Source organism: Cinclus cinclus, chromosome 8 (assembly GCF_963662255.1).
Source record: "Cinclus cinclus chromosome 8, bCinCin1.1, whole genome shotgun sequence".
Classification (NCBI taxonomy): domain Eukaryota; kingdom Metazoa; phylum Chordata; class Aves; order Passeriformes; family Cinclidae; genus Cinclus; species Cinclus cinclus.
This window is the reverse complement of record NC_085053.1, coordinates 28,103,819-28,131,680: the sequence shown is the minus strand read 5'-3', so window position 1 is coordinate 28,131,680 and position 27,862 is coordinate 28,103,819. Positions and strand designations below refer to the sequence as shown.

Sequence of the window (27,862 nt, the reverse complement as noted above, 5' to 3'; positions counted from 1 at the left end):
CTCATCCGTGATCTCCCAGCCATGGGACACAGGCACCCCTCACCGCCAGCACGTGTCACACAAGGCTACAGAGCTCCAGGATGCCCAAGGCTGGCATTAATGCTAAAATCTGCAGTGCTACCAACATCTCCAAGATGCCAGTTTGCTGCCATCAGCTTTGTGTGACAGGAGAGAATAGCAGGCAGATTGCGTATCTAATGAGCCACACATACTGAAAATCCACAGCAATCTCTGGAATACATGTGGATTTGTCTAAAACTTTAAAATATGGCCTGGATGGTGTCCTGACTGCCAAAACCACAATGAATTCACTGTTACTGTCACTAATCTCCATGTATGTTACATATGGTTGACATTTTTCTTTAACTCTCATATTTTTTGCATGTGTGCGTATATAAATAGGATAGGAGGGAGGCGAGGAGCAGGCAGACAAACAAACAACCGCCTGGGATGTACAACGTTCCCATTAGGCATTGGAAAATTAGTCCAAATTGTGTTATACAAATCTGCAGAGCCCCAAACAGCACGTTTTTGAGCACAGGTGAAGTTTAGGTCCATCCTGGGAAGCCAGATGTGTCTTCCTGGCCTTGTGTTAAAGTGCTCATCCCAAAGTTGGAAGGGATACTCCAAGTCCTGCTGAATTCAGTGGGAATCTCAAGGTGTTTTAATATGATATGGGGCAATTTATCCCCTTGGTGTGTTTCTTCAGGTTATTAGTTTAGAACATTTATAGAATCACAGAATGGTTCAAGTTGGAAGGGATCCTAAACCCCATCCAGTTCCACCCCCCTGCCATGTGCAGGGACACCTTCCACTATCCCAGGCTGCTCCAAGCCCTCTCCAACCTGGCCTTGGACACTTCCAGGGGCAGCCACAGCTTCACTGGACAACCTGTGCCAAGGCCTCACCACACTTACAGCCAGAAATTCCTTCCCAATTTCCCATCTATCCCTGCCCTCTGGTAGTGGAAAGCAATTCCCTGTGTCCTGTCCCTCCAGGTCCTTGTCCCAGTCCCTCTCCAGATCTCCTGGAGCCCCTTCAGGCCTTGGAATGAGCTCTTAGAACTCCCTGGGACTTTCTCTCCTCTAGGCTGAACACCTCCAGCTCCACCAGCCTGGCTCCAGAGCAGAGGGGTTCCAGCCATTTAATACACACTTCATCTTAAAAGATTTGATATTCATATGATACACATTTCCTTGACCACCTGATCAGAATATGAACCCTTTCAGAAACAGGAATAAATCCCCTTTCCTTAGCAATGCAATATTACATGACGTGCTGGCAGAAGAGTTGTATGTGAACTAAGAAATAATATTTCATGCATTCCTTTTACTTTCTAGGTAAATTTATGCCAGATTTTTTTCCACTACAGCGTTACGAATGGTGCTGCTTATCTCTGTTTCCGTGCACTTCTACCAAACAGTAGGTCAGCTGAAAACTTTGTTTACTGCCTGAGGAGAAGCAAATAGTAGTCATGCATGGTTGGCAGGGGCTCACGGTGTGATATATTCACTGCTGTTATATAGCTCATCATATAATTTAAGTCTACTGTAAACAGTCTATTTATGATACACATCCCGTTTGGACATGCAAATTCCTTGGCTTGTAAGAACAGAATTACAGAGACGGGTATGTTCCTTCTACCACATGGTGCTCACTGCTGCTAATAATGAAGTGATAATGGTTCTAGAAGAGGAGAAGACCTCTCTTAATTTTTACTTGAAATAAATTCAGCAAAATCTCACACCAGGTATTTCTTTGGTGGCTATTTCCCAGGAGATATACTTGCTCCCCTTGTTTTTTTTTTTCCAAGCCTGTTCCTAACAGGCTGCTATCTCAGGACATCCTAGAGCAATTTGCTTTTCTTCTTTCTTAAAGCTATAACCTCTCAGATGATGCTGCAGGGGTGGCACCCACAGCAAAACAAGGGCATCAGCAGCTCTACTCCAACACAGAAAACAGCACAGAAAAGGGCTTTAGGGAGGGGTGGAAAATTCTGCAGTCAAAAAAAGCAGACAGTCTCACCCTGCCAAGGTCCCCAGGACTGTCACACCAGGGACCCTCCCTGTCGAGTTTCTCTCTTTCACCACATCATGTTTGTGACAGCTCACACCCCTATTTTGGGAAGGGCAAACCCTGAGCACTGTTACCCTGATGAGCCCTGATGCTGTGCATGAGCCCTGTCTTCCTAGTCTGCCTGACAGACCATTTTTGGGTTTTATTTGCCTCCTTTAAATTTGCCATTCAGATTTTGCAGAAGACACTCCAGCAGCCGTGCGGCACAGACCCAGGAACAACCCCCCTGTTTGTGCACTGCACCACATTTTGGACAAAGAGGCTGCAAGTAAATGTGTCAAAGCCAAAGATGCTGGCCTTTATAATTGTTTTTTTTTTTTTTTTAAAAAAAAACTTTTCAAGAGCTCTGGGCTGTCTAAAATCAACATTTCTCATAAAAGTCATGTGGTAATATTCTCCGTGCATGCCAGGGGAGAGCAAATTTCAGAGTATTTCTAAAACCCTACCCGGCTGGATCCTACCACTCAGTCTTCAAAATAATCCTTCTTCCATGACTTTAAACAGACTTTTTAAAGGGTTGTGTCAGTAGCAAAAGGCATTAGGACCCTCTGGGCTTTCTGCAGGTGCGTGTTGAGGCGCGGGAGGAATGGCCCCAGCCCCATCCGCCAGAGAAAGCGCTGCCGTGTTCCTGAGAACAAGGACGGCATTATCCCGGGCACAGCGTCCATCCCAGCAGATGGGCAGTGGGGTAGAGAGTGTCATCCACTCTCATTTTTTAATATAGCAGATAGTTTTATAGATTGCTACATTTAAGTAAATTCCTACATTGCTGTTGCATGCTCTGATCTAGCCTGGTAAATGCTTTCTGCAAGCCAAAAACAATGGTAACGGTGATAAACATCAGTATCTGTGCTGTGCCTGGGCTGGGCACAGCAGAAACACACACAGAGTGTCTGCGCTCCGGAAACTTTAATATCGTCAGCAGACAAATAGAAAGAAGAAAAGAAACAGCGGCGCTCCCACTTACGCTCCTGACGAGCTGTGCTGTTGCAGAACCAGTTAAATAGTTTGCCCAAGGCCACAAAGAAAGGCTGTGGCAGAGCTGGAAGGGCATCCAACCTCTGCACATTTCCAGCCACGTGCACCAGTCCAGTGCTTTCTCCTAGCAAAGATTAACATATTCAATACTTCTCAAAGTACTTCTGAATAATTGTAACCACCACTTACTTTCATCTGAGTGGCTGTGAAAAGCTACATCATCCTTTGGTTTAATTTCTTTCCCCAAGAAGAATTGCATTTGAAAAGAGCATGAGCAAGTCTGGACCTGCTAATTACACTACAGTACCAGGACAGAAAAAAAAAAATCATATAAAGGTATTCCTGACGTTATATATGCTCATGTCAGTCAGGGCCTCTAAAGAGCCATAAAACATTGACTGCAACTTGTTCGAAGTAGACCTTACAAAAACACAGCTGGTCTCTGAGTAGTTGTAGGTATTTTGTGGCCATTTCATGACTACCATAGTGGTTAAAATCTGTCACAGTGGAGATGCAAGAAGAGCTGGTTTGTTCTTTACAAGACTGGGCTCATCTTCAAAAAAACAAGAATGGTGAGAAAAGCATGAGGGAGGGATGGCAGTGAGAGCCTTGATGGTAACAAACTCACTCAAAACTTGCCCCCTTCTCCCCATCCATGCTGGAGCCCACGTGAAAACTGATTTTGTCAGCCAGAAAACAGGGCTGTATTTAAGCCTTCACCAGCCCGTATGTTCCAATGCTCACAGACAACCCACACTATTCATTAAATATCATAAATTAAAATTTATGGCAGGTATATGCGTAATTTAAATCATTTAATGCATGCAATTTATGCCAAATAACAAAGAAAAATATCGCATGATGCCAGTTCTGATTAATGTGATCAAACTTTACGTTTCTGTGGAGCTTCTCCTAATGAAGGGCAAGAAGAAATTTCTCCTAACAACTTCCCAGCTCCAGCATTACTTTCTAGTGCTTTTCCTTGTAGTACACATCATTCATTTTGCTGAGCAACTACATTCACTCCTATTAGACAGCTATTAATTACTGGGCCCTAATGGCAAGGTGACAGTGCATTGCCTTGACATCAAGAAGTGCAGACGGGAAAGTTCACCAAGAACCGGGTTTGGAATAAAAATGAGGTTTTGTATCCTCCTCTTCTCCTTCTTGACTGAATTGTGCACAGGATGGACGCCCAAATGGCCACAGCAGGGCTGGGGGTGGAAAACTGGTCCCTGGTTGTTCAGAATGGCTGAAGGAATTGCTCTGTGCAGTGCCTGACCTGCACAGCTGGATTAGGATTGCTGTTGACAAGCATCCCAGGGAGAAGGGGAATAAGAAACAAAGAGGCAGGGGAAACCCGAAGGTCCTCTGGAAAGGAGGGAAGGAAGTGGACTATCCTCTTCTCATTGCATTTGGAAACAGATGTTCTCAATATCCCCAGCTCCAAAGGGTAGGAAGTGGTGAGCACAACTTGAGGAGTGCGGGTACTCTTGGCAAACAGCGCCAGCTTGTTTTTTTTAACTTTCTAGAGGACTAAAATGAATAGTGGTTTTAGTGGCATTTGAATCTGTCCATGGCATCTTCCTATCTGCTTTTGAGATCTGCTTCCTCCCAGAACCCTGGAGGAAGAACCCAGCTGAGGGAGCAGCGAGCTGGTTTCACAACACATGAAACTCAAGAAGGGTATCCAAAAACCCGCACCTCAAATTGAGCTCTTCCACATTTCCAGAGCAGATGTTACAGGGACCAACAGACTTGTGAGCCTCTATTCATCCCCTACACACACTTTCCTCTTTAAAGGCATCTGGGGTCTGTTCTGCCATCGCTGTGCTGGGATTTATGTATGTCACTCCCATTAGTGTTAATGGTAGTTAGACACATACAGCCATTCCTCTCACACTTCAGGAAGAGAACAGAGCCTTATGGGTGAAAAGTTTGCTATTAAGGATTCTTAATACAATGGAAACATTCTGTCTCTTTTAATTGTAATTTACGTCTAAGTGTAACCGCTCTGGGTTGGGAAAACCAGGATTCAGTCCAATTCAATTATGCAATTCTTGCCACCTGGTAAGCCTTGTTATTTTATAAAGAGTACTGTAGTAGAACTGGCAGATTCATTCATGCTCAGAGCGTAAGCGCCCTACACTGTGTAATCACTGGCTCATAAAGGAGAGCGCCACACGAAAGTCAACCACTCAATTATAACACAATCCTTTAAAAGGAATATGCAAAACCACGAGGCAAGATTCCTCTTTGGTTCAGCTGGTTTACAATTACAAGTTCACTGGGGTCTTTGCTTTGCAAAGCTTTCCAGTACAGGTTCAGCCTCAAGTCAAACCTGAGCTCAACACAGGGCTCCGGTGCAGCTCAATCGATCAGCACCTACTTGCAGACTCTGGCGGATAATCTCCATCCAGAGGGCATTGCTGGGAGGGGATGCTAAATCACAGGCCTGCAGGAAGGGTTTTATTGGGCTAATGCACATTCACTCTGACTTAGCTAATGAAGCTGCAACAAGATAATACAGGAAAGAAAAATATGGCCCCGGCGACTGGGAATGCTTTCATTAGCACCGGTACACGGGCACCTGACAGCCCATCAAAACCCTGTGCCACCCTCCATCCCCACAGGCTAACAAGCTTCCCCACATCCCACCCTGCTGAAACCCCTCAGCATCACAGTACTGACTGCTCCTATCAATGGCAGAGGCACAGAAAATGGAATTTTTTGTAGTAGACTGTGAATAGGTACAGAAAAAGCCAGTGGAACAGTTTTAACCTACGCAGGGGAGCTACTGTCCAAGGGAAAAATTTTCCTTGCCTTCATCACCTTTGGCCAAGCCTCATCACTCCTTTATGCCTGCTGCAGGAACTGACCAGGAGTCGGATGTTCAAAGGATCAGAGGGCAGGACCAAGACTCACCTACAAGCAGCGGAAGCTTCTCTAAACCCACACTCCATAAAACCATAAAATCCATAAACCCATAAAACCATAACTGGAAGGCTAGTTGTGTTTTTACTAAATAAATAGTATCTGAAGTTTATTTTGCAGTTCTCTCTCTGCATTTCTGTATTCCAAGCTAACTGCCAAAATTTACAGTAGCCTCAGAAAGTTTGGAAACACTTGGGAGGACCCAGGTGGACTGGCCAGCTCTGCCACAGCAGGGACAGAGGGTCTCTGCTCATCATGGCTATTATCACTGCTGTCATTTGGCCTCTTCACACCATTCCACAATTCAGGATGAGAATTTTCAGCCCATACTGGATGTTTGCTCCCAGCCAGAGCAGACTAAGCCAAGGTTTGCTCGCATGTGCAAAGGAGACAGATGAGGAGGACAGAGCCAGGGTTTACTAATTCCAGAAATACTCCAGGAACTCCCCACCTGACAGCTCTGCACCACTGACAGCAACAATAGGACATTTTGAAATCTCACACCTTGTAGATAAGAGAAGCACAGCCCAATCATAAAAATGTAAAGTATTAATTAATAGTATAACTTCAGTTTGTATTCCAGCTCCAACATAATGAACCTGCCAATTTTGATTGCAAAGTGAAAACTCATCTCTTTATTTTGGACAAATAGGGTTAAGCTTCTTAAGCAATTCTTTGTTGTTTTGACTTCAACAATTTATGCAAATGAGATGTTAATTAGGGTAATTGTAACTTAAATTATGCTTGTGTAAACCTCTCCATTGGTAGGAAAGTGTGGGAATCCAGACAACTGGTATTTAAAGCAGCTGTACTAACTCACTTCTGAAAGCAAAGCATACCAAGATCACTTTCATGTCTTTACAATTTGTTTTTATGAGGTGATAACATTTTTACAAATACCATCATTTTTGCTTTTTTATATTGTAAGTGACAGTCTGACATTTTACAACTGGCTTATTGAAAACAAGAATTGAGCACTCTCGCTGTAACGGACATTAACTGCTCAATAGAGATTCACATGCTAATGAGGTGAGAGGGGCTCCAGAAAGTTTTGATAAATGCGACACACACTCTAACTAGCAGTGAATGTGAGTTGACAAAGAACATCTACACCAGGGTTCAATAAAATGTAACCCTTTAAATTAATCATACTGGCAGTATTTAATAGAATGCACAACAATCTCTTTTCTGATGGCTATAAAGCAGAAGAAATGCAAAGTCTCGACAAATGAAAGTTCCCACATTTCCCTCTTCACACTGCTACTTCCATTCGAACTCCGACAATTGGTAAAAAAGGTAGTTACTGTAAATAACAAAGTAGGAGGTTTAATTGTTTCCTTCTTTTAAAGCAGGATGCTTTTCTTCACATTTATTTGTCTGGATTCTATTGAGCAAATACCCTGACTTGAAAGATTGATCATAAAAAGCATCACTGGTTGCGCTCGGAAGGAAGTTTAAGGATACCATCGGAAGGAAGTTTAAGGATACTGTACAGCAAAGAGAGGCTTAAATGACCAGCTTTCTGCCAGGCCTCTTTTCAGCCCAACTTGGCAATTTTTTTTCCTTTCACTAAATATAGCTCGAAGGAAAATACACCATGGCAGTTAATCAGAAGCAGAAAGCAAAGTTCAGAGGCTTCGTTCACACTGAACTCCCCAGACTTTGCCGAGATTTGCTCCAGTGAGAGGCAAAGCTGGCACTTGAGCACCAGCATCCAAGCAGGGGAGGTGGAAAATTTTTCATCCCAGTTGTCTTACAAGTTTATTTTTTTACTTTTCTGTCCTGCCAGTCTTGACCCAGTGACACCAACCATTACAAGTTAGCTTGCTACATCTCAGGAAATAAAACTATTGGAAGGTAAATCGCCTTCACACATTACACTAAGGCATTATTTCTTCCTAAAGTGACAATCCTTAATACCCTTTTTGGGTTTCGCCCGTTTTAATCTTGGCAGGAAGTGTAAATCTGTGTGCTCAGCACCATCACAGCCTTGCTGGCTGTCAAAATTTTGCCTCCGCCAATGCTTGAGAGGTATTCTTGTCATTTCACTGGGGTAGGAGATTTCTCTGTCTGACATACAAGATCTCCCCAAGTAGTACAACTTGCCAAAACGCTGGCACACATACCCTGCTCACTGCCTTTCATTTTGAATATAGCATTGGTAACTCAGACCTGCTCTCTCAGCAGCTGCTGGAGGGCTCTATGCAACACAAGGAGGGAGAGAAGAGGAAAATATCCACGAATGAACCCAGGAAAAAATCCCAGCACCCTTCTCCCTGTTGCCTTCAGACTTTATGACCTGACTCCAGCACATGCTAAGTGCTCGGCAGTGAGCGCTCGGGCCCTGAGCCTGCGTATCCCAACACGTGGCCATGCTCCCCGAGAGGCGTCGGGGCTGCTCGGCTCCGCTCCGCGCAGAAATGGTGAGCCAGGAAACGTGAGCGAGCAGAGGAAGGCGTGCTGCAGCTCCGGAATGGCCATTTAGCCAAATTGCATACCTGTGCTGTGTCAGCTATATGGTAGATTCATCTCATTCCATTGGTCTAATGGATAGCAATTGAATTTAATTAGCAAAACTACTTTGACTTAGTCTCATACTGTGCTGAATGTAATGAAATCTTTCTCCTCTCTCTCTCTCTACCCCCCTCCTCTTTTTTTTCCCCTCAAATAAAGAATGTCCTTAACTGCATTCCACCGTTAGAATATTAAAAGCTATATATGTTACTCTTAAGGACAGAGTACAGCCATCCCCTTTCACAGGCTTTAGATTTAGTTATTGTATTACATAACATAAAATAATTAAAAAGATACTTTGATAGTTACACACAGTATAAATTCAATTACCACGATGTCTCCATTAAAAGCACTTTCATAGTATGAATAAAATGCAAATCCTCTTTAGAGATCGATACCAGAAACATAATTCTATGCTTCATCCTGAAAAGGAAGTTAGCCTTAATAAATCATCCTCTTAGATTAAAAAAAGAAAAACGTTCCAAAGATTTGTATTTGAAGGCAATTCTCTAAAGCAGACATCCTGGTCTTATTTCTGCTGGACTCATTTTTTTAGCAGTGAAGTTCACAGGCTGCACCTCCTGCTTCCATAGAGCCCCTGCCAAGGAGAAGAAAAGCCCCGGCCATGCGCACCGGCGCCGCATTTCTGGATTTATTGAAACGCTCCGGATGCGGCCACGAGAACTTTGCAGAAACTTGCCCCCCCCTCCCCCCCCAAAATAAAATGAAAAGCAATTCCTCTGGATGAATTTGGAGGGAATGTTCCTACCAAGCCTAACTTTTGCCTGGCTGGGCACAGCGAGACAAGTTCCTATGATTGATTATCGTGGTATCTCTGGATCTCTGACTTTGAACCATAACCTTTTTTGCGCACAATGACAGTTGGGACCTACCATTTGCCATCTGTAGAGATGGTGGGGGAGAAAAGGACTTCACTTACATTAATCAACCAATTAAGAACAGACTTAAACAAAACACTAAAGCATAATAAAAACCTGACTGCTTAATAGGTTTTTACTCTTAATAGTTGCCTTCCTGTAGTCTGCTGATGGGAGTAGAATCACTCTGCCCAGTCCCCATTGGGGACAGGGTTCTGGCTCTGGGGCTGGGCGCTACCTGATCTCAAATGGAGCTGAGGGTCCTCTGTGCTGGGCAAGACCAAGACCCCTACAGCAAAAGAAAAATAAAAAAAAGAGAAGTTTGAAACACAATTTGTAAATCACAGCCATACAACAAAGCTGGGCTGTCCCGTCAACTGTGACTATTAGAGAATTATTTTAGCGAGTGCAAAATTAGTAACTAATCAAAGACACAAATCACTGCTTCAGGAAGAATTAACCTTTTCTCTCAAAGCTTGGGGCAGTATCCAGTGACCCCAGATATTTTGTCACTGCCCTCCCCTTGTGGCTGGCTGCACATCTCGAAGCAGAGACTGAAATATCAGTTCAATAACATGATGGACTCCACACTCGGTTGTTCCGATGAGGCTATGGAAGGAAGAGCTCCAGAACCAAGTCCCAACAGCTCAGAGCCTAATTCTGTTCTCAGGGGTGGTGCAAGGTGGCAGAGAAATCTGACTTTCTATTGGGGGGTTAAGCAGACACCTTCTACAATACACACTCTGCACTGCGGCAAAGAAGGAGAGAGACCTCCACATTTCTTGTTTGCATCTGCAGCTGGTGAGGTTGCAAGGCCAAGACTAATAAACTTGGACCAGTATCACCAAGAGACACCACAGCAGCATCTTGAACAGCTGCTTGTTTCTGTTGCCTCTGGGTACCCACCAGTGCAGCTCTTAGGAGACCTCTTGGAACATCTACTTAGTGAAGCTCTAGGAGACCATGCGTTCACACTGATAAAAAAGTAATACAGTTATTGGAAAGAATAATCTCTAAATCCAGGCATTTCATACATTCCTGTATATTCCTAAATCATCCCTCCACTGTGTCCTACAAATGTAGCAGAGTGTGTTTTTAGTAAGAAATGAAATGTATTTACGTCAAGGTGTACAAAAAATCCTTAAATGACTCAAGATCCAAGCACCCAAGAAAACGTAGTTTTACTGCAATGAACATGTTTTTGTGATATCTAATAACTGAAATTTGGAACAAATTTGCAGAGGTTGGCCAAGATGGTCTCTTCATCCTCGGGCTTTACGTCTCTTTGTCTATTGTTCTTTTTAATATATTGCATCTGTTAAAAAATATTGCAACCTACTTTATACAATTACTACACTGAAGTCCCAAGCAATCTATCAAGTTGTCATACATTTTCTTCACATTAAACCTTTTTAAAATCTTTCCTTTTTTCTGCGTTTCAAGAAAATACAGAAGAATATTGGCTTGGCCCAAAAGGCAGTGCAGTGAAACATAACATTCATCAAATCTGGTAACAAGAGGAGTTTGTGATACTGTGTCAGGAGAAGAAATAATCCCCAAAGTGGCATGTTGAAGTTTTGGAAGGTTTGTAAATCAAGGAAATTTAGACCATCAATAAACCTGCAATCAATGAAAAAAAAAATGGAAAAATTCCCTGTAAGCTGGTTCTGGTTACGAAGGTTTGGTGAACTCCCTTTTTGCAGCACTTCAAGCCACCCGAGACAGGGATCTGAGGTTGCTGCTGGTCTGTGTCCCCTGAGGGAGGGACAATGGCATGGCCGGGGCTCATGGGGTGGCCGGACACCTGTCTGGGTCATGGAAAAGCACAGCGTTACCAAAGACTATTTATTATTAAGGAAAATGCTTTCATCTGTTGATGGCACCCAGAAACAATGAGCAGGAACACGAAGCAACGGGTGGGTGAGAGGGAAGGCGAAGGGAAACCGGGAATTATTTCAGCTGGAAACTGGATGAAATGCTGGGAGGAGGGGGACTGCCCATTAGTTTAAAAATTCTCCATGCCGAGGTTTGCAGCATTTGAGTGACCATCTCTACAGCAGTGTGCAGAAATACACAGATATTGCCTTAATGTCCATCAGCCCCTGATAAACAAGGTCCGTAAGGAATGGGATAAAGTTCTAAGGATGGGAAGATGATGATCCCTCTCCTATGAACTAGAGGGAAAAATTATATCTCCAACTCTTCCTCTATCCCTCTTCTTTTTATCGCCCGCTCGAAAAGAGAGTCCCTGCATCCGCTGGGAGCCTAAGCAACTCCCAGATACCACGGCTGGGCACTCAGCACTGGGTGCCACCACCTTTGAGACTGTAAGATAATATAAAGGCAAAATGTCAAGTGCTTTGCCTTCCATGGTTTCAAAATGCTGAAACCACTGTCCCTGAACCCGGCTCGCGCTGTCGGTCCCACTTCTTGCAAAACAAAGAAATGTGTTTAGGCTCTAGGAAATCCCATGTGCTACCATACTAATTTGAGCCCAACTGCATTTGTGGTATTGTCAGGTCTTTAGGACAATCCCATCCCATCCCAATGTAGGCAAAACCTGTGTGCTTAATTATCTTCTTTAATAATTCCATGGTATGTGATTTATTAAACAGGCTCCTTATTTGTAAACAAAATCAGAGGCACAAATGTGCGGCGACAGTCGCACTTCCTGGCAAAATAAGAGGCAGACAAAGAGCCCTAATGATGCACCAAAAAATGCTCACCAAAAGTGTACTCTTTAAAAAGATCACCAATTTAATGCTTTTTGTATTTCATTTATCAGCCATGTAGTCATCATTCCCCTCCCTACCACCATCTGTACACACTTTCCCAATAGACCATCACAGCTGTCCCGTTTCTCACACAAACAGTACCTTTTATATGCTTCCCAACTGTTTTTAATAACTGTTCTGTGCACAGCACTGTACTTCCTTTGTTTTCTTTTATTCCTCCTTTTTTAAAAAATATGAAAAAGAGATACAAGCCAAACAAACAGGTCATCGTCACAATCAGTGGAAGAAGGCAATTAAAATGTTAAAAAGCCTGCATGGCCACTGACCCGTCCTTGAGCCGCGCCTGCAGCCCCAGCACTGAGCTGGAAAGTTCCCTGGAGAAGTTGCTAAGGTAGACAGCACTTGTTCAAAAAACCCACGTACATGAGCAAGACTGACTGAGAAACCCCTCATTCTTTTTAATGAGGAAATATTATTAATATCAAATACTGCTTCTGCAACCAGAGAAATTTTTTAAGGCTTTCAAAGTCCATTTATCAGCTCCAAGGCATCACTGCCCTGTATTTTGGAACCATGTGGACAGAAGTGTCCCATTTTCTTTTCAAACTCTGACTCACACTTTTTCCAAATACCCTGTGTATCCTGGCTTTGCATCACGGGTGCTTCTGCCTTGCCCTCGGCCACCCCTGGAACTGCCGGAGCCCCAAACTGGGATGAACTGCACAAACTCATGATGAAGGCACTGTGCAGCCAAGGTAACTCAGCCCCAAGCCTGGGCAAACAAAGCCGCTTGCAAAGGGCAAAACTGGGAAGAGATCCAGCCAGGAATGGGGAGAAAAGCAACAATTCCTTAGCCATCCATCTCATGGAAACCTACCCTACCAACAGGATATCCAGGAATGAAAACTCTCTGTATTTGCTTTTGTCCGGGGCCATGTCCGCAGCAAACTTCAGCAGGCTGCAGGGAGATAGGAGCACACAAACTATCCCTGTTTCTGCACCGTACAGGACCACAGCAGGTAACCCAGCTCTGGGATGGGACAGGACACCGTTCATACCATCCTCATCCCACAGACAGACCACTTCACACCCTGGGGCTGCTCACTGTGAGAAGCACCTCACTCTTCTAGGGGAGAGTTTAATACCACGCACATGGAAAACAACTGGTCCGCTCAGTTCTCACAACGATTTTGCCCTCCAGCTGAAAAAGAAACGATGTCCATGTTTGAAGTGGGAGTTGATCACATCATTTTGCCTAGAAATCATGCTCATATATCTAGGTTAGAAAGAACAGACACCTTAAAGATGTGCTTCTGAGACACAAGTGTGCGCCCCCAAAGAGCATCGAGTTCCTTGGCTGGGAGTTTGTAACTGCATCTGCCTAAATTTGTTGAAGATAATGCCCTTCTTAAAACAAACAAACAAACAAAAAAAAAAAAAATCTTGACCACAAAAATCCCACTCTTAACTGACTGCTGTGTGTTTTTCCCGACTTTTCCAAAAATACCCAACCTCCACCCGCCGCAAGGGTTCAGCTGCTACCGAGGCTGGTGCTGCCCCGGTCAGGAAAAATGCTTGTGAAACTTTCACATAAAATAATGTAGGATTTATTTTTTAGATAAGCAGCAACTACTTTTCCCTTTTTGACACAAAACCTGAACGTAAATAGGTTTGTTGGCAATTTTTAATTAAGTCCTTGTGGCGTCAGGAAAAGTCCTCATCACCACACAATAAAAGCATTGCAGTGGCTATCCTCCCTAAAAGCATCCCAACAATAGCTGGGCTTGAGAAAAGCATCCCAATACAAAGATTCCATTCTTCTGATTTACTTGAAACTACTTGGCCTCAAAAGGAAAAAACAAAAACAACCAAACCTGAATTAAATTTAAATTTTACCCCATGTTTCCAGCATCACTCGGGGATTTGTCCGTTTTCTTCTGTATCAAATTAAAACCTTATTAGGTAAAAAGATCAGACAAATTTCAAGTGAATACCCTTAGGATGAAATCTGATTGACAATATATTTTTGCTTTAAAATCTTCAAAGTGAGTGTTTATCTTCACAATAAATGCAGCAACTGTCTAACTTGTCTTTTGATACCCTTACAGGAGTGCATCCCTTTTCGTGCAATGCATTACAAGGTATTTTAAACACAAAAATGGTGATTTAACCAGACACAATGTTTATTACAAAGCTTAGGCAGCTCATTATCTGTCCCTCACTCACAAGATTAGTGGTAGATGCAGAAAAACACAGCATGAACGAGGCTGTCTCAACACTTTTCATTTAGTTCTTCACCCCTTGTTTCTCCTGAAGCCTTCGGCAGACTGTGCACAGAGCCTGGATTCGCCCCGAAAATGTTCCCCTTGCCAGGGGCTTTCCAGAGTTTAGCTGTAAGGAGATGCCTCCCTGTGAAATACTCCTCATGAGTTTTTAAATGCATTTTGCACCTAACAGTGATCACACATGGTGGATTTCCTGGGCTGAAGAGCACTCCTGCTTTCCCATTGTGTGCTATTTAGAATGATGGAATAATTTGGGTTGGAAAAAATCTTTCAGAACACCAAGTACAGCTGTACTGAAAGCAGGGTGACAGTGGCTGGGTTGAGAAGAGAGATGTACAGCTCAGAGGACAGTGCAGAACAGGTTTAGACTTTGTTTAGATATTGATGTTATGGGCATATCATGGATAGGACAAATGGATTAAACCAAGGAGCAGAAACAACACTGGCTACCTCTCTGTGGCCAGGGCTTGGTGACATGGTGGCAGGTCTGGAGGATGTGCCGTCACTTGCAACTCTCATGGGTGAATGCCATGCTGGTTTTACACCTGTGGAAGGTGTGTTCCACCCCTCTGGGCACCTCTCTGTGCCACCGTCCAGCTCCCCATAGTCACAGTAAGAGCTGGGGGTGGACACAACTTCCCCATGCAACGGGTGAGTGAGATGGGCAGGAGACACCCACTAAGCAATCCCTCCAGGTAACACCAGGGGCTTCCCACTGCACCCTAGGGGTGTCCTGCTGGAGGAGACCTCAGTGATACACCTTTCTGTGATGCTTTTGAACCACCTTTTTACATCATAAAAAAATCCAGAGCGCCAGCAAGTTTTCTCTCATTGACCAAACAACCACCAGGTACCACACCCACACGTCCCTCTCCAGCACAGCCTGTTCACCTGGCCAAATAACCCCACTTTGGACACCTACCAACCCCATGAAAATTTTGTGCTTCACTACAGATATATCTCACCCCAAAACATGAACATGCTGAAACATCCAATCATGTTCTGGCACGCATGCCAAAAAAAAAAGCCCATGGCAACAAAGACGACAGCTTGCCAATGGCAGCTGCTGCACGCACACACAAAATTAAACTATATTCTTCTGAAAAAGGATATTATTATGGCATTTGTTTCCCCTCACCCTCATCCATTCCCTCCCAAAATAAAGGGGGAAATATCAACACATCTCAAACATTAGGAGAGATGGATATTAAAAAAAAAAAAAAAAAAAAGGCACGGGATGGAGAATTCCAGGTTTAATAAGAGATCCAGTTGGGATTGGGGCTGAATGCATAGATCTGCCCTGAAATATTGGCTCACCTATGGGACTTATAAGGCATGAGCAAGTAAAAAATATCTGGGAAGGCCTGAGGTTGTTGAATTGCATCAAATTTGGTGAAGCCATCCCTCAGCCACAGCACAAATCTGCAAACACACTTGTGTGCATTAAAGAGCAGCTGATGACACCCATTCCTCTTCCTTCCTCCCGGTGTGGGCCTGCTGAGTGCCTCCCAAGCTGCGATGCAATGCACAAGAGAGCCATCTCCTCACTGTGAAGATAAATGTCATATTGGACCTCTGACATCATGTATTCTCCAAGTAATTATTTTTGATATCATAAGAGTTGTACAGGGTGCACAATAAAATTAAAAAGTAGAAAGCAAGGTTAATAAGATTATCGTGTTGGTATAATAGGTAATGCATTTTGCAGTATATCCTTAAATCTGCCCTCTCCAAGCATAATTAAATAACTGTGATTTATATTTTAAAGGAACGCAGACATGCCGTGTATCCTCCTACCCACATATGCTAATTACTTTCAGCCCCTAAAAATCACACAGTTGTTTGCAGCTTTTTAATCCTCATGTGTAAATACCCGACTCGGGTCCAAGTTATGAACAATAAAGTCCAGGAAACTTTCAGAAGAGCTTGTCATTAAACCAGTCTTGATTTTATCTCGCTGATCTAATGGCACTGATGTGCGCCGAAACCTGCGGGAAGGAGGAACGACACCCCAGGGCCTTTCCGCCAACCCCGGCCGTGACACTGGGACAGCATTTGGATAGGCAGGGTGGATATTAACGGAGAAGAGAACAAAACCCTTTAGTTTAGGAGGAGCCAATGGATGTACAAGCTCAGGGTACCCCACCCGGGTCTCACCGTTGGTCTGGGGGCACCGCGGTGGCACCGCGATCGCGGGCGACGCGAGCCTGCACTCCTCACTCTAGGCCGAACTCAACCGCGCCGCTCTCCATTTTGATTCACACGTGAGAGCCTGGCACACAAAATGGAGGCCCTCGTGTGTTTTACAGGCAGTGGCTGCAAATCCAGCCTGAATCCGGCCTGAATCCAGCCTGAATCCACCCACTCCTACAACCCGAGCCACGATGGTGCCACACACAGGGCTGACTTTGGGTGTCTTACATCCACCCCTGGGGTAGGGACATGGGGCAATGTTACCTAGAAACAATATATATAAATACTCTTCTCTTAGAAATTAATTACACTCTGATGATGGGTTCATCCAGCCGCTGGCCCTGCAATTGGGGATAAAATGCTACAAACTTCAGATGAACTTACTGGGATAAAACTGCCCCACACATCTAAGGCACTACAACCCAGGTGCTGATTTCAGTCACAGTTTTTTGGTGGCTTCCATAATGCAGGCAACAATTCACAAAAATCAGAGATGTGGTTGCACCACATGAATGGGAAAACCAAAGTGATTAAAATGAATTTTAGTCCACCGACAAGGCTTATCTACCACAAGCCCTCACTGGCGTAAGGAAATGTTCGGGTCGGCTGCTGTTAGGAGGCTAAAATAATTTCCCCTGAATTTACAGCCTGTAATTTAATCATCAGCTCCAGCCCTTGTCTGTGAGGAAAGAAGCAGGGGCAGAGCCAGATCCATGGCTCCTAGTGAGGATGCCCCAAAGTCAATTTTGCTGGGGACAGTCCCCAAGGCCTGAAGGGGCCCACATATGTAGAAAAGTGCAGGCTTTTGGGGAGAGGTTGAAGGGTTTTGGAGCAGCAAGTTAGGTTTTGTTTGCTGATTGTAAAAATCTCACCAGTGTCTGAACCAGAAGCATCAGGGGGAGGAGGAGGAGGAGGAGCTGTGAAGAAGCTCAAGGCACAGAAAGCGAGGGATGCCCTTTCCTTTACATCCGAATGGGGAGAAAATACATAATTGTAATAATAAATAGTGGGTTTTATGAACAATTAGGATTCCACTGTCTCTTTGAAGGGTTTGAAAAGCTGACACGATGTTTTGGGTTCTCCAGCTTCAGCTTTGAGGCCTCAACCAAGAGAAACATTCAGCCCCGCTGTGTACAGCAGTGACCACAACAAAGATTGTGGTTTCTCCCACACTCGCCTTAAATAGATCTAAATTAATGCTATTCATCATTGGGTGGAAAAGAAGGGAAATATAAAAGTGCAGTTGCTTGTAGAAAAGCCAGAAGCATTGGGCAACTTTCTTACCACTCACAGGCTTCTCCAGCCTCTGCACCTCGAAGGCAGGAGGTGTGGAAATAACACACCCTTATACTGTCCAAACCCATCACCTGGAAAACATCCCGGGCACATGAAACACGCCTTTATCCCATGTTTATTTGTTGTTGCTGTTGTTGTTGTTGTTGGAGAAAGGGAAAAGCTAAACCACATGACTGAACTCAAGCCAGGGGTTCGTGATAGAGCAGGCTGTCCCGAGTGCCGCACCAGTTAGTATCTGAATTATCACGGATACTCACCGGCTCAGTTACACCCGCACAGGGAGAGCAGTTGTCCCACCTAAATCCTGCTTCTGTCAGCTCCCACCCTGCTCGTGGCTGCACTGAGCAGCCAGTCCCGCTCCCCAAAGACATTATCCAAAGATGGGGATATCTCTCTGTGCCACACAGGGTGTGTAGGTTGCTGTGTCTCATGTGTGCCCACGATAGGTGGGTGCATGAAATTTGGGGTGCTGAGGAGCTGTAGCTGTCCTCTCCTCACCTCTCCCGACTGAGACAGAGACCCAGGCTCCCACCACTGCCTTTTAAGGGTACTTTTTGTAAGGCTAAAACAACACAAAATCTGCCTTCTCCTTTTATTCCTTGAGGGCAGAAATACTGTGAGTTGTCTTAGTGTCACTTTCTTCTTTAAAGCTACAGATGTCTCACTTTGGCAAAAAATAATGGAGCAGAAAAACAACTCTATCAGCCCACAAACATTAAAATCTCAGCTTAACTGCTGCTCAGGTTTTCCTGGGCATGCACTGGGAGCCCTGTGTAGGGAACACATGTGAGATACCTGCTGCGAAGCTGCCTGAAGTGGGTTTTTGGTAAGGGTAAATGCAATCTGTCTGCACAAAAAACACTTCAAGGTCGGGTTTGGATATACACTGGAACAGCCATGAGCTGGAAGAAGGTTTTTTAAAGTATTATAGGTGGAGGGAATGTCATGGATATTTTAAAAGTCTTCAGATAGGTGTAAAAATTACATATACATTACGCATTATCTCCACAGAACAAACACCATTTGAAATGTGCACCTTTTAAACTACCATTATGATCTGTCTAAAGAGCATTTTGGTTGAAACTTGGGAGGAAAGGAGAATAAAAAAAAAAAAAAGCCCACTGATCTTACACCTGCTCTTTAGCAGTGGGAAGTAGGTTCTCAATCTGTTAACATGACCATCTGGCCAATCTGCATATCACGGCTATCTGGATTACTGTACGATGGAATGACAATAACGTAGCCAAAACAAAAGTAAAACGCATCAAAAACTAACAGGAGCGCAAGCCCTTTTGATTTCAAATTAAATAATAAATGTGGTATCAGAGCAGAGCGAGAAAGTCAGCTAAATAATTAAAAATGAGCCTTCACTCCAGCATAATTAAGTAAACAATATGGTGTGTATTTCTGTATGAGCCAGCAATAGTTTTCACCATTGAGCGCTCCACTTTTGCAGAGCAGCGATCAGGAGTTCAAGGCGCTGCGACAGCTCTTTCGGTGACGTACGGTATTGTCAGGACACCTCTGCCACCCCTGTGACACCCGGCCCAGCTGCGGCTATTAACAGGATTAATGCAGCGACAATCAATACCGATTGTACTAAAAGATTACAGCGCAAAGCCTCGGGTACCTCTTGGACCCCCCAAAACCTCCATGGGTACGGGGGCCTCTGCATTAACCCATCGTTGGGTAATTCCCATTGATGACTCTTTATGGTGGTCCAAGGAGAATATTTTAAGTCTGTCGACAGGAACATAAAATGGGTCAAGCTTAAAGTTCAAGGTCATGTGCTATATACCACTGCCCAGCAATTAGCCACAGAGCACATCTAGAAGTTAAGTAAATTTTCAGCCACAGAAATAAGGCTGCATTCTGGCAACTTTGCTGCCTTTGAGTCTTAACACGAACCGAAAAACGAGCTTGGGTAAATAAAACCTAGCCCCAGATTTTTTCTTAAATTTGGGATCTTTAAATGTCCTTCTGAAAGATTAAAAGATTTTCTTAGCCACAAATACCTTGCGAGTTTAATTCTAGCCCGAAGTGCATAATGATGGCCAGCCAAAAAAATAAACCAGGGATTGCAGCATTTCCTCCTGGCCCACCATCCCGCTTCGGCCACTGGAGAAGTCTCTAAAAACTGTGACCTCTCAGAAAATTTAACTACTTCTATTGCGAATCTATTCTCCAATCTGACCACATCAGCAGGAGGAACTCCAAAGCAGTAAAAAACTCCAGAAAGTTCTCGGTTGAGTGCCTACTAATGAACAAAGGTTAACTTTATCTAAAAGGTCAAATGCCTGGTGGCTAAGGTTGTGACCTTAACAACTTAAATTGTGACCTTGCCACGTGCCTAGTATATTGTAGATTCTGATACAGATCATCTGGTAAAGGACCGGTCATAAATTAGCTTTACTGTTTGACTCCCACAAAGAAAACGGTTTGCCACAATGGTTTCCAACTTGTCATTTGATACAAGAGCAGAAGAAGCGAAAACTAAAAAGCAAACCCAAGTTCAGGGTATGAAAATGCCGCCTGCTTTTAGTTAAGCAGATTAGAAACTGCAAACTGAGAGCAATACTCTAGATTTCAATACGTTTTTTGGTCAACCTCTAATTCACAAAGCACCGATGTTCCTTTCCTTTTTTTTCTATTTCTTTTTTTTTATCCTTTTAATGAAAATGACATGTAGTTCGCCTATTTGCATATTTTTGTTTTCTCTTTCTAGCCAGTTCTTAAAGAGAATAATTGATTTCAGTAGCTTTGTAAGAAGCACTATTTAAATCTGTGCACATGTGTTCCCTTACAGATGATAGTGCCTACTGAAGGAAAAGCGTGGATTCAAAGCAATAATTATCCTACATGTTTAGAAGGAAAGGGACATCTTGCTGTCGAAGTCATCTCGCATAAGGGCATCTTGGAACAGAATACTCCCCCCAAGAAAAGAAGACAAAAAGTGGGGGGAAAAAAAATCCACAAGAAAAAAAGAAGCGAGCACTATGGGTGAAAAGGTCACAATGGTTTTGGCACGTATCTTCAAGCACGTTTCGGAGTCTGTGCCTCCTGCCAATACTGGCAACTTCTCAAAACTTTTAAGGAGGTAAAAACATTGTTTAGTGTTTACAAATCTTCTGTACTATAGCAGATGCTTGTCAAATCCGCTATATGTAAGTTGACCAGCCTACCTAATATTTGTGCTGACGACTTCCTCCTTATAAATACACGGTCCATACATTTGAGGAGCAAGGTCTGATGGAGTTGGAGACAAAGGACCCTTAATATTTTTTTCTTTTGTAATTTTCCTGTTGCGCACCCGGCATAAGCTGCCATTACTGCGGGTCTGCGGGAACCAATGGCTGTCAACTTGGCCAATGTTCAGGTGTAACAAAGACTGCTGGGATACATCGGAGGGGGGAAAAAACGGGAAAAAGGGGGAGAAGAAAAAGAGGTAGCTCTACGCAAGGCTTTCGGTACACCTCTGTGAACCCATATAGACAGCGACCATGTTGCGCCACCTCCCAAAAATCATCTTGTCCCCCTCCCCGCTGAGGTTTAGCAGGAATATGCCAGCACACGCTCCTGCATTGAGAGCACAATGCAATGCATGCAATCAGCAAACAACGGCCAAAAACACGGCGCGGTGCACTCTGCACGGGCGCGTGGCTGCTCACACAAATCCCCAAATCTAACCCCAAAAAACCACGCCGAGGCCTCGCGCCGAGTTTCTGTGGCAAACACCGAGTCGAAGGACAATCAGTGCGATCGCTGCCTATTGATGATGAAGGCAGGAATAAAAAAGAGCTCGCTATCAAGGCTACTGTTTGCCACTGGCGTGCTGATAAGATGGTATATCCCTAATCGCAATATTGAACTTTTATAACGTCTATTGCCTGAGTGTTACAAGAGGGAGAGATCCCTTGAAGCTCCCCGAAATATTCCCACCCATGGGTTTGGCTCTTTTGTCCCCATCCTACATTTCTGTGACCCTACATGCAAGCTAAGCTAAGACCGTTGGTTTCTATCAACGATTTGTGCGCTCCACAAAGGGCCTGGGAAATACAATACGGAAGAGTATTTACCAGCACCATGCTATATATAAAGCTAAATAATAAAAACCTGCATGCTGTAGATGAGTAAATAGACACTTACAGCTTCTATTTGGATATCAAAGCATTTTAGATTTATCAGCCCACTCCGACACACGGAGGAGGAAACTGAGGCAGACAAAAGGGGTTTGAGACTATGGTCCCCTCGGGGTTGGTGATGGAACAGGAGGTGACCTGAAATGCCCCAGCTCCAAGTTCTCTTCAGTTAGCCATTTATCCATACTGCTGGCTTCACGGCGGCCATAATAAAGCACAGAGTAAATAAATAATTTTCCTCAATATTTGCCTACTTCCCTTTCACCATAAACGTGCAGTATGATTTATCACCTCACACCGAAGTGCAAAGTAAATGTTACAGCTTATCTGTAGGAAATACCATGAGGATACTCAAAAGTTATTTCCGAACGGGGATCATATCTGTAAAATCCCAGTGGCGACATTGCCTAACACAGCAACCATGGCAGGGACTCAGCGCAGAAAAATTTTGGGATTCCAAAACTTTCTGCAAGACCCTCTGAAAGAAGGTGGCATGGGGAATGTAGGCTCCCTGGGCTGTAATTTGCTTAGTTTTCTTCCGATAAATATTTATACAGAAGTGGTTTCTACTAATATGATTCCTCTCCCCCTGCTCCTCTGTTTTTCCAGCCTGTCCAGCCCCTCAGCCCACAAGTCAGGATATGCTTGGGGGACCCACACATCCCATACCTGAAACTCAGGGCCTCGCACTTCACACACGTACATTTTTCTGCACTACAATGACTCAGAACTACAATAGTGTATTATTTTACCCTGTCAACATACTACACATCCTCTGAGCACACCGAGTTCAGCCACAGGCAGAGCGTACTTTGTGTTGGAGTCTGGGATCCCAAGATTTTCATCACACATTAAGACATTTCAGCCCTTCCTCATAAACGCAATATTGTCAAATCAAGAATATTTTTCAAGACCTGCTTAGCTTTTAGGTGTATACATTGTGATATTTGGGGGGGGGGGGGGGGGGGGGGATTTAAATGTCTTCTTTCCCCCCTAGGATTACTCAGAGGTTTGTTTCACCCCCACTCAGACTTGATGACTAGGTTTGCTATCAAGGGACTGTCTTCTCCTTTCCCTCCAAACCCTCAGGATTTATGCTTCCCATCTTATCCCTGTGGGGTGAGGATACCTGGTACTCCTGACCCACAGGCCTCAGGCATCTCTAACCCTCCTGGACAACTCTGTGCATAACATATGCAAACTTTATTTAAAAAAAAAAAATTAAATTAAAATCTATCTGCTTTCCCCCAAAATTAGGATAAAGGAAGCCGCGTCTGACTGTGAGCCCACCTAGGACAACATTTAGGATAACACCTATGAAGGATGCCCGAAATGCTGTTAACCACGGAAAAGAAGAACCACTTTTATGTGGCTGCACCTTAAAAATCCCATTAAAAAAAAAAAAAGTGAGGGGGGAAGTTTTGGCACCCTCCTCGCCACCCCGGGAGAGCAATAACCAGCATCCCCAGCTCCCTCCCCGGCTCATGCAGCCACCACTGGGGCAGAGCACCCAGCATGGAGAAAACCAAAAAGTTGGAGAAAGTGGTAGAGAAAGGCACTTACCTGCTGCGTGCACAAAGTATGCCAAATATAAATCGAGTTCCTTAACAGAAACTCCTATATGGTGGGGCTGTACGCACAGCCCGGGGTTAGAGCACTGTGGGGACTTTACAAGGCGCTCGCCATCAGTACTTTCGAGCGGAATACCTTTAAATAAAATCACCATAACAAGGTCCAACCTCCAGACCTTATCTGCCTGGCGAAGGCAGTCAATTCTTCTCATCTTGCCCTTCTGGTCTGGATTGGAAAGAACGCAACACGGAGGTTTTTTTCCTGTGACTGTGAGAACAAAATCCTCCCGAAATTCAGGCCTGATATCTTTCCGGAGCTTTGCCAGAAGTCTGGATGCCCATTTTTGCTTTACCTCGGGTTTTTCACTTAGCAGTTCGTCCTTCACGGCTCTCTCTTCCTCTTTTGACATGCGTTTTTCATGTTTTTTGAAGTATTTTCTTTTTCGGGCTTGCAGGTTGAACCACGTGTATGCAAACGCTCGGACGTGAGGCAGAAGTGCTTCAATGAAGGGATGAAATTCATCCTGAAAAAAGTTACAGAGAAGGGTTGATGTCATTGAAACCATCAACAGAGCATTCAAAAAGGGGGGGTTGCAGGATGGTGAGAATTAGGAGTGCTGATAAATTTTTAGGGCTGTTGGACCCCTCGCTGATGGACCGCAAACCCACCACCACCGCAACACCGTTCCCCTTTCGCGCCGACCCAAAACCTCCGCTCCCGCTCCCCAAAAACAGGGTCCAACTTCAACCAAGCACCCAAATAGAGACGGTGCAATGCTGGCGCCCTTTCCCCAGGCCCCAGACCTTTTTTTTAAAAAAAAAAACTGAAAAGAGCAGAATGAGTTAAAAGCCAAAAACTCCTTTGCGAGTCCACTTGCGGAGCGCGTATCTCCCTTTGCTCTCTCCCTGACCCCGCTGCTTGCGGTGTAGCCAGCGTTTGCCCGCCAATTTGGCAAATCCTAAACATTTGGATGCCAATCAATGTTTGTATGGGGAAGTCTAAAGTATAGTAAAACTTTCCCCAAGATATATTTGGAAATAGCAGCCGGCAGAATAGTAAAATGCCACTATAGCTGTATATACAATTACAATGAAGGGTGGTTTTCACTCTGGCTCCTAAACAGTGAAAGGAGCGAGAAGTACTGCGGTCAATTTATCCTGCAAGCGCAACCATAACTAACACTAAAATCCTAGAAAAAGCAAGCCTTTCAATTTATCTTTTTTTTTTTTTTTTTACATCTTTGTTTATATTTAATCAAAAAGAAAAAAAAAACCTTGCTATCTGGGCATATTAGGAAAAGTTTAACTCCGACCCTTCCCATAAAATAAAAAAAATAAAATAAAAATAAAAAACCCCAGAAAAAAATTGAAAAACGCGGTAACATAAAACTGTAGCACAACTTGTGCAAATAAGTGAAAAATTCTTTTTTGTGTCAGATTTTCAGATATTTAAAAAGAAATGTCCTACTCGGAAAGTTAGTTTGGCCATTCGGAGACACTGCTTGCTTTGTATATCGAGGAGTTAAAGATCACCCCTATCCCTTGGCACAAAAATAATCACAATTAAAATTATGCTGACGCTAAAAGAAGGCGAGAAAGACCCCCTGATTTTTTTTAAAAAAATTGTATTTTTTTTTCCTCACTAAGTATTACATAAATCAGCCAAAGAGATCAAAACATATTCTAATATACTGGGGCCATGCTTCTTGTTTTTTCCCTGAACAAATGAATGACCCAAATCCAGGCTGCACATAAAAATGTATCCAGCCTGTGGGGCCTGATCCAGTGCTGCGTGCTGGGGACGTCTCTGCTTCCAGTTCCTCCTTTTCTCAGGATTGGGTCCTCCAGGAGGGAAAAATAAAGTAATTTGTGCAACATTTTCCCCAGCATGGGAAAAGCCACCCGCTGCCTACCCCTGTGCGAGGAAACATTAGGGATTTTTCAGATTAACAAACTTTTTTTTTTTTTAATTATCCCATGGAGTACATTTTCTACCCAAATCATCGTGGGTTGTGCAAATGTGGTTATTAAAACAGACATCTTACTTCCTTTCAACACTTTATTTTAATTTGCCTTGTTCTTTTCAGAAATTATGAAAAATTGAGAAATCAATAGTAGAAATATATATCAGCAAAATCCTGTCGTAATACAAAACCTTCTGCTGACTCCCCAAAACCTTTCATCGCACTTATTCTGAGCGGCCCCAGAACTGAAGATACTTAAATCTATAGGTAGCACCTTTGCATTTATTTTTATTTTAAACACAGATTGCAAAAAACTTTCCTAACAGCACAATATATTTCACTAGAGCAGAGCGGCAGCAATCGAAGTATCATGAGTGATTATTAAAATAAAGACAGGTAAAACAAAATAAATCACTCCAGCGATTGTCACATTCCTCTTTTTTTTTCCCCTCCTCTATGGGAAAAGATGATAGTTTCAAATTTCAATAAAGCTTAAAAAAAAAAAAAAGATTGCTGAGACTTTGCAGTCGGCAGATTCAAAAAGTGAGAGGAGGCACAATCCCAGCACATGGAGCTGCTCTCACCCACCAGAAACAGCTCTCACGGGGGGGGGGGGGGGAGGTAGGGGGGGGAAAGAAGAAAAATATAAAAACTACAGGTCTCTACAAGCTATTAAAAATAATAAACCCTCCCTCCTAATCCCTCCTGTCCTTTCCTTTCCCCACTCAGGGAGAGTCAAGGAAAAAAGGCCTTTTGTCAAGTGGAAGTTTATCTGCGAAGGTACACAGAGCAGAGAGGCTCGACAGCCCACAGCGAGCCAGGGCAGCGCTTCCAGCCTTCCCACTTTCCAAACACGTCTTGGTACATCCTGATATATTTTAACTTTCCTGCTTTAAGCAGCGCTTTGTCCTGCTTGATCTCATGTGCTCGGGACATTTTTGGCTCGGCGCTGGGTAATATGCAAGAGAGAGTTGCTTTAACCTGCGCTAAAGCTGATTTTTACAATGTGAACCTGAAAGGGGAGGTAAAAACAATACCCCCCCCAAAGAAAAGGAAAAACAACAAAAAAACCAAACCATTTAAAAAAAACACTAAACCACTTAAAGGGAGGGGGGGGAAGAAACCAAGATGTTTTTAGTGCAAAGTCAGGGTCTGTGGCTGAAGTAAATGAGAAGCACCGCTGCTCGGGCACGAGGTGTGCACGTCCCTATTACACCCTAATGTGTCTTTTCAAAATGGTGTATGAGGAGAAAAGGTTAACGACTCATAAACAGACCAACTTTCAAAGTGTCTTGGTAAACACACTGCTCCAGAAAATCGCACCGCTTCAATCTCGGCGCTGAGGTATTAGCAAAGTCCAAGTGGAAATAAAAGCAGCCAGGACTGATCAAACAGAATTGGGCTGGACGCGGGGACAGAGGGGGGGGAGCAGCTTCTGCACAATACAATTTTTTATTTCAGTGGCATTACCGTCCCCCCGAAAAAACACAGAAAGTTTTGGAAATGTGTTAGTGCAAGTGTGCTGACAGATGTGTAACTTGTCTGCAGCCTTGCTGCAAAATAGCAGGATTTTAAGGAACTGGTAGAAAAGGCGATGATCTTTCCCTTTCCACAAGTTAGCTTGAAGGGAAACTTTGAAAGTATTTGATAAAGCCATTTGCTTCCCCCCCTCCTCAGTGTTGGATGGGTTACCTAAATATAAAAGATACCAGAAAGCTGGCAAAGCAATAATAAAAAGTTGGGGTTTTCTTTATTGCACTCCTCTCCGAAGTTTGAGGATACAGCTCTTCCGAGAGCTGCCTGTTTCTAAGCAGCACCTAAAATTGGGGCTGCACAGTTCTGTACTGTTTATCCCAAAATTCTCCTCTGCTCTTCAAAAAGGTGTAAAAAAGAAAAACAAAACAAAAACCCTACCACAAAGAACCCCAAACCAAAGGCACCTTCGATAATGTAATCCTGCAAATGAGGCTTTGAAACAATGTATTTCTGCAGATCTTTTTGAAATTAAGCCAGCTACAGCGACCCTTGCTAATATTTTTACAATCCATTTGCTTGTAAATCTATGAGGAGACATGCATATGTTCTCCAACTATTTCCTAGCTTCTCAGCAGATATGTAAATGGAACGATGTTTGGATTTTTCCTGACAGATGACACAAAATGCTTGTGCCATTTTGTTTCCAAGGCTTGGATAAATATGCTCAGAACCAGGATTTCTGTTTGTTTTCCTTTTCTAACACACTTTCAAGAGTTTCCCTTTAAATCTGAACCAAAACTTGACCAAAAAAAAAAAGGAAAAA

At 43.7% G+C, this 27,862-nt stretch overlaps 1 protein-coding gene across 6 annotated transcripts in view; it reads right to left on the bottom strand.

The window, feature by feature from the left end:
- NFIA (nuclear factor I A) overlaps positions 1-27,862 on the bottom strand; it is a 249,501-nt gene that overhangs the window by 219,510 nt on the left and 2,129 nt on the right. For all 6 annotated transcript variants that reach the window (XM_062497286.1, XM_062497288.1, XM_062497282.1 and 3 more), the window contains exon 2: positions 23,592-24,123. In XM_062497286.1, coding sequence (XP_062353270.1) covers positions 23,592-24,123 — 532 coding nt within the window. The remainder of the gene's footprint in view (positions 1-23,591; positions 24,124-27,862) is intronic.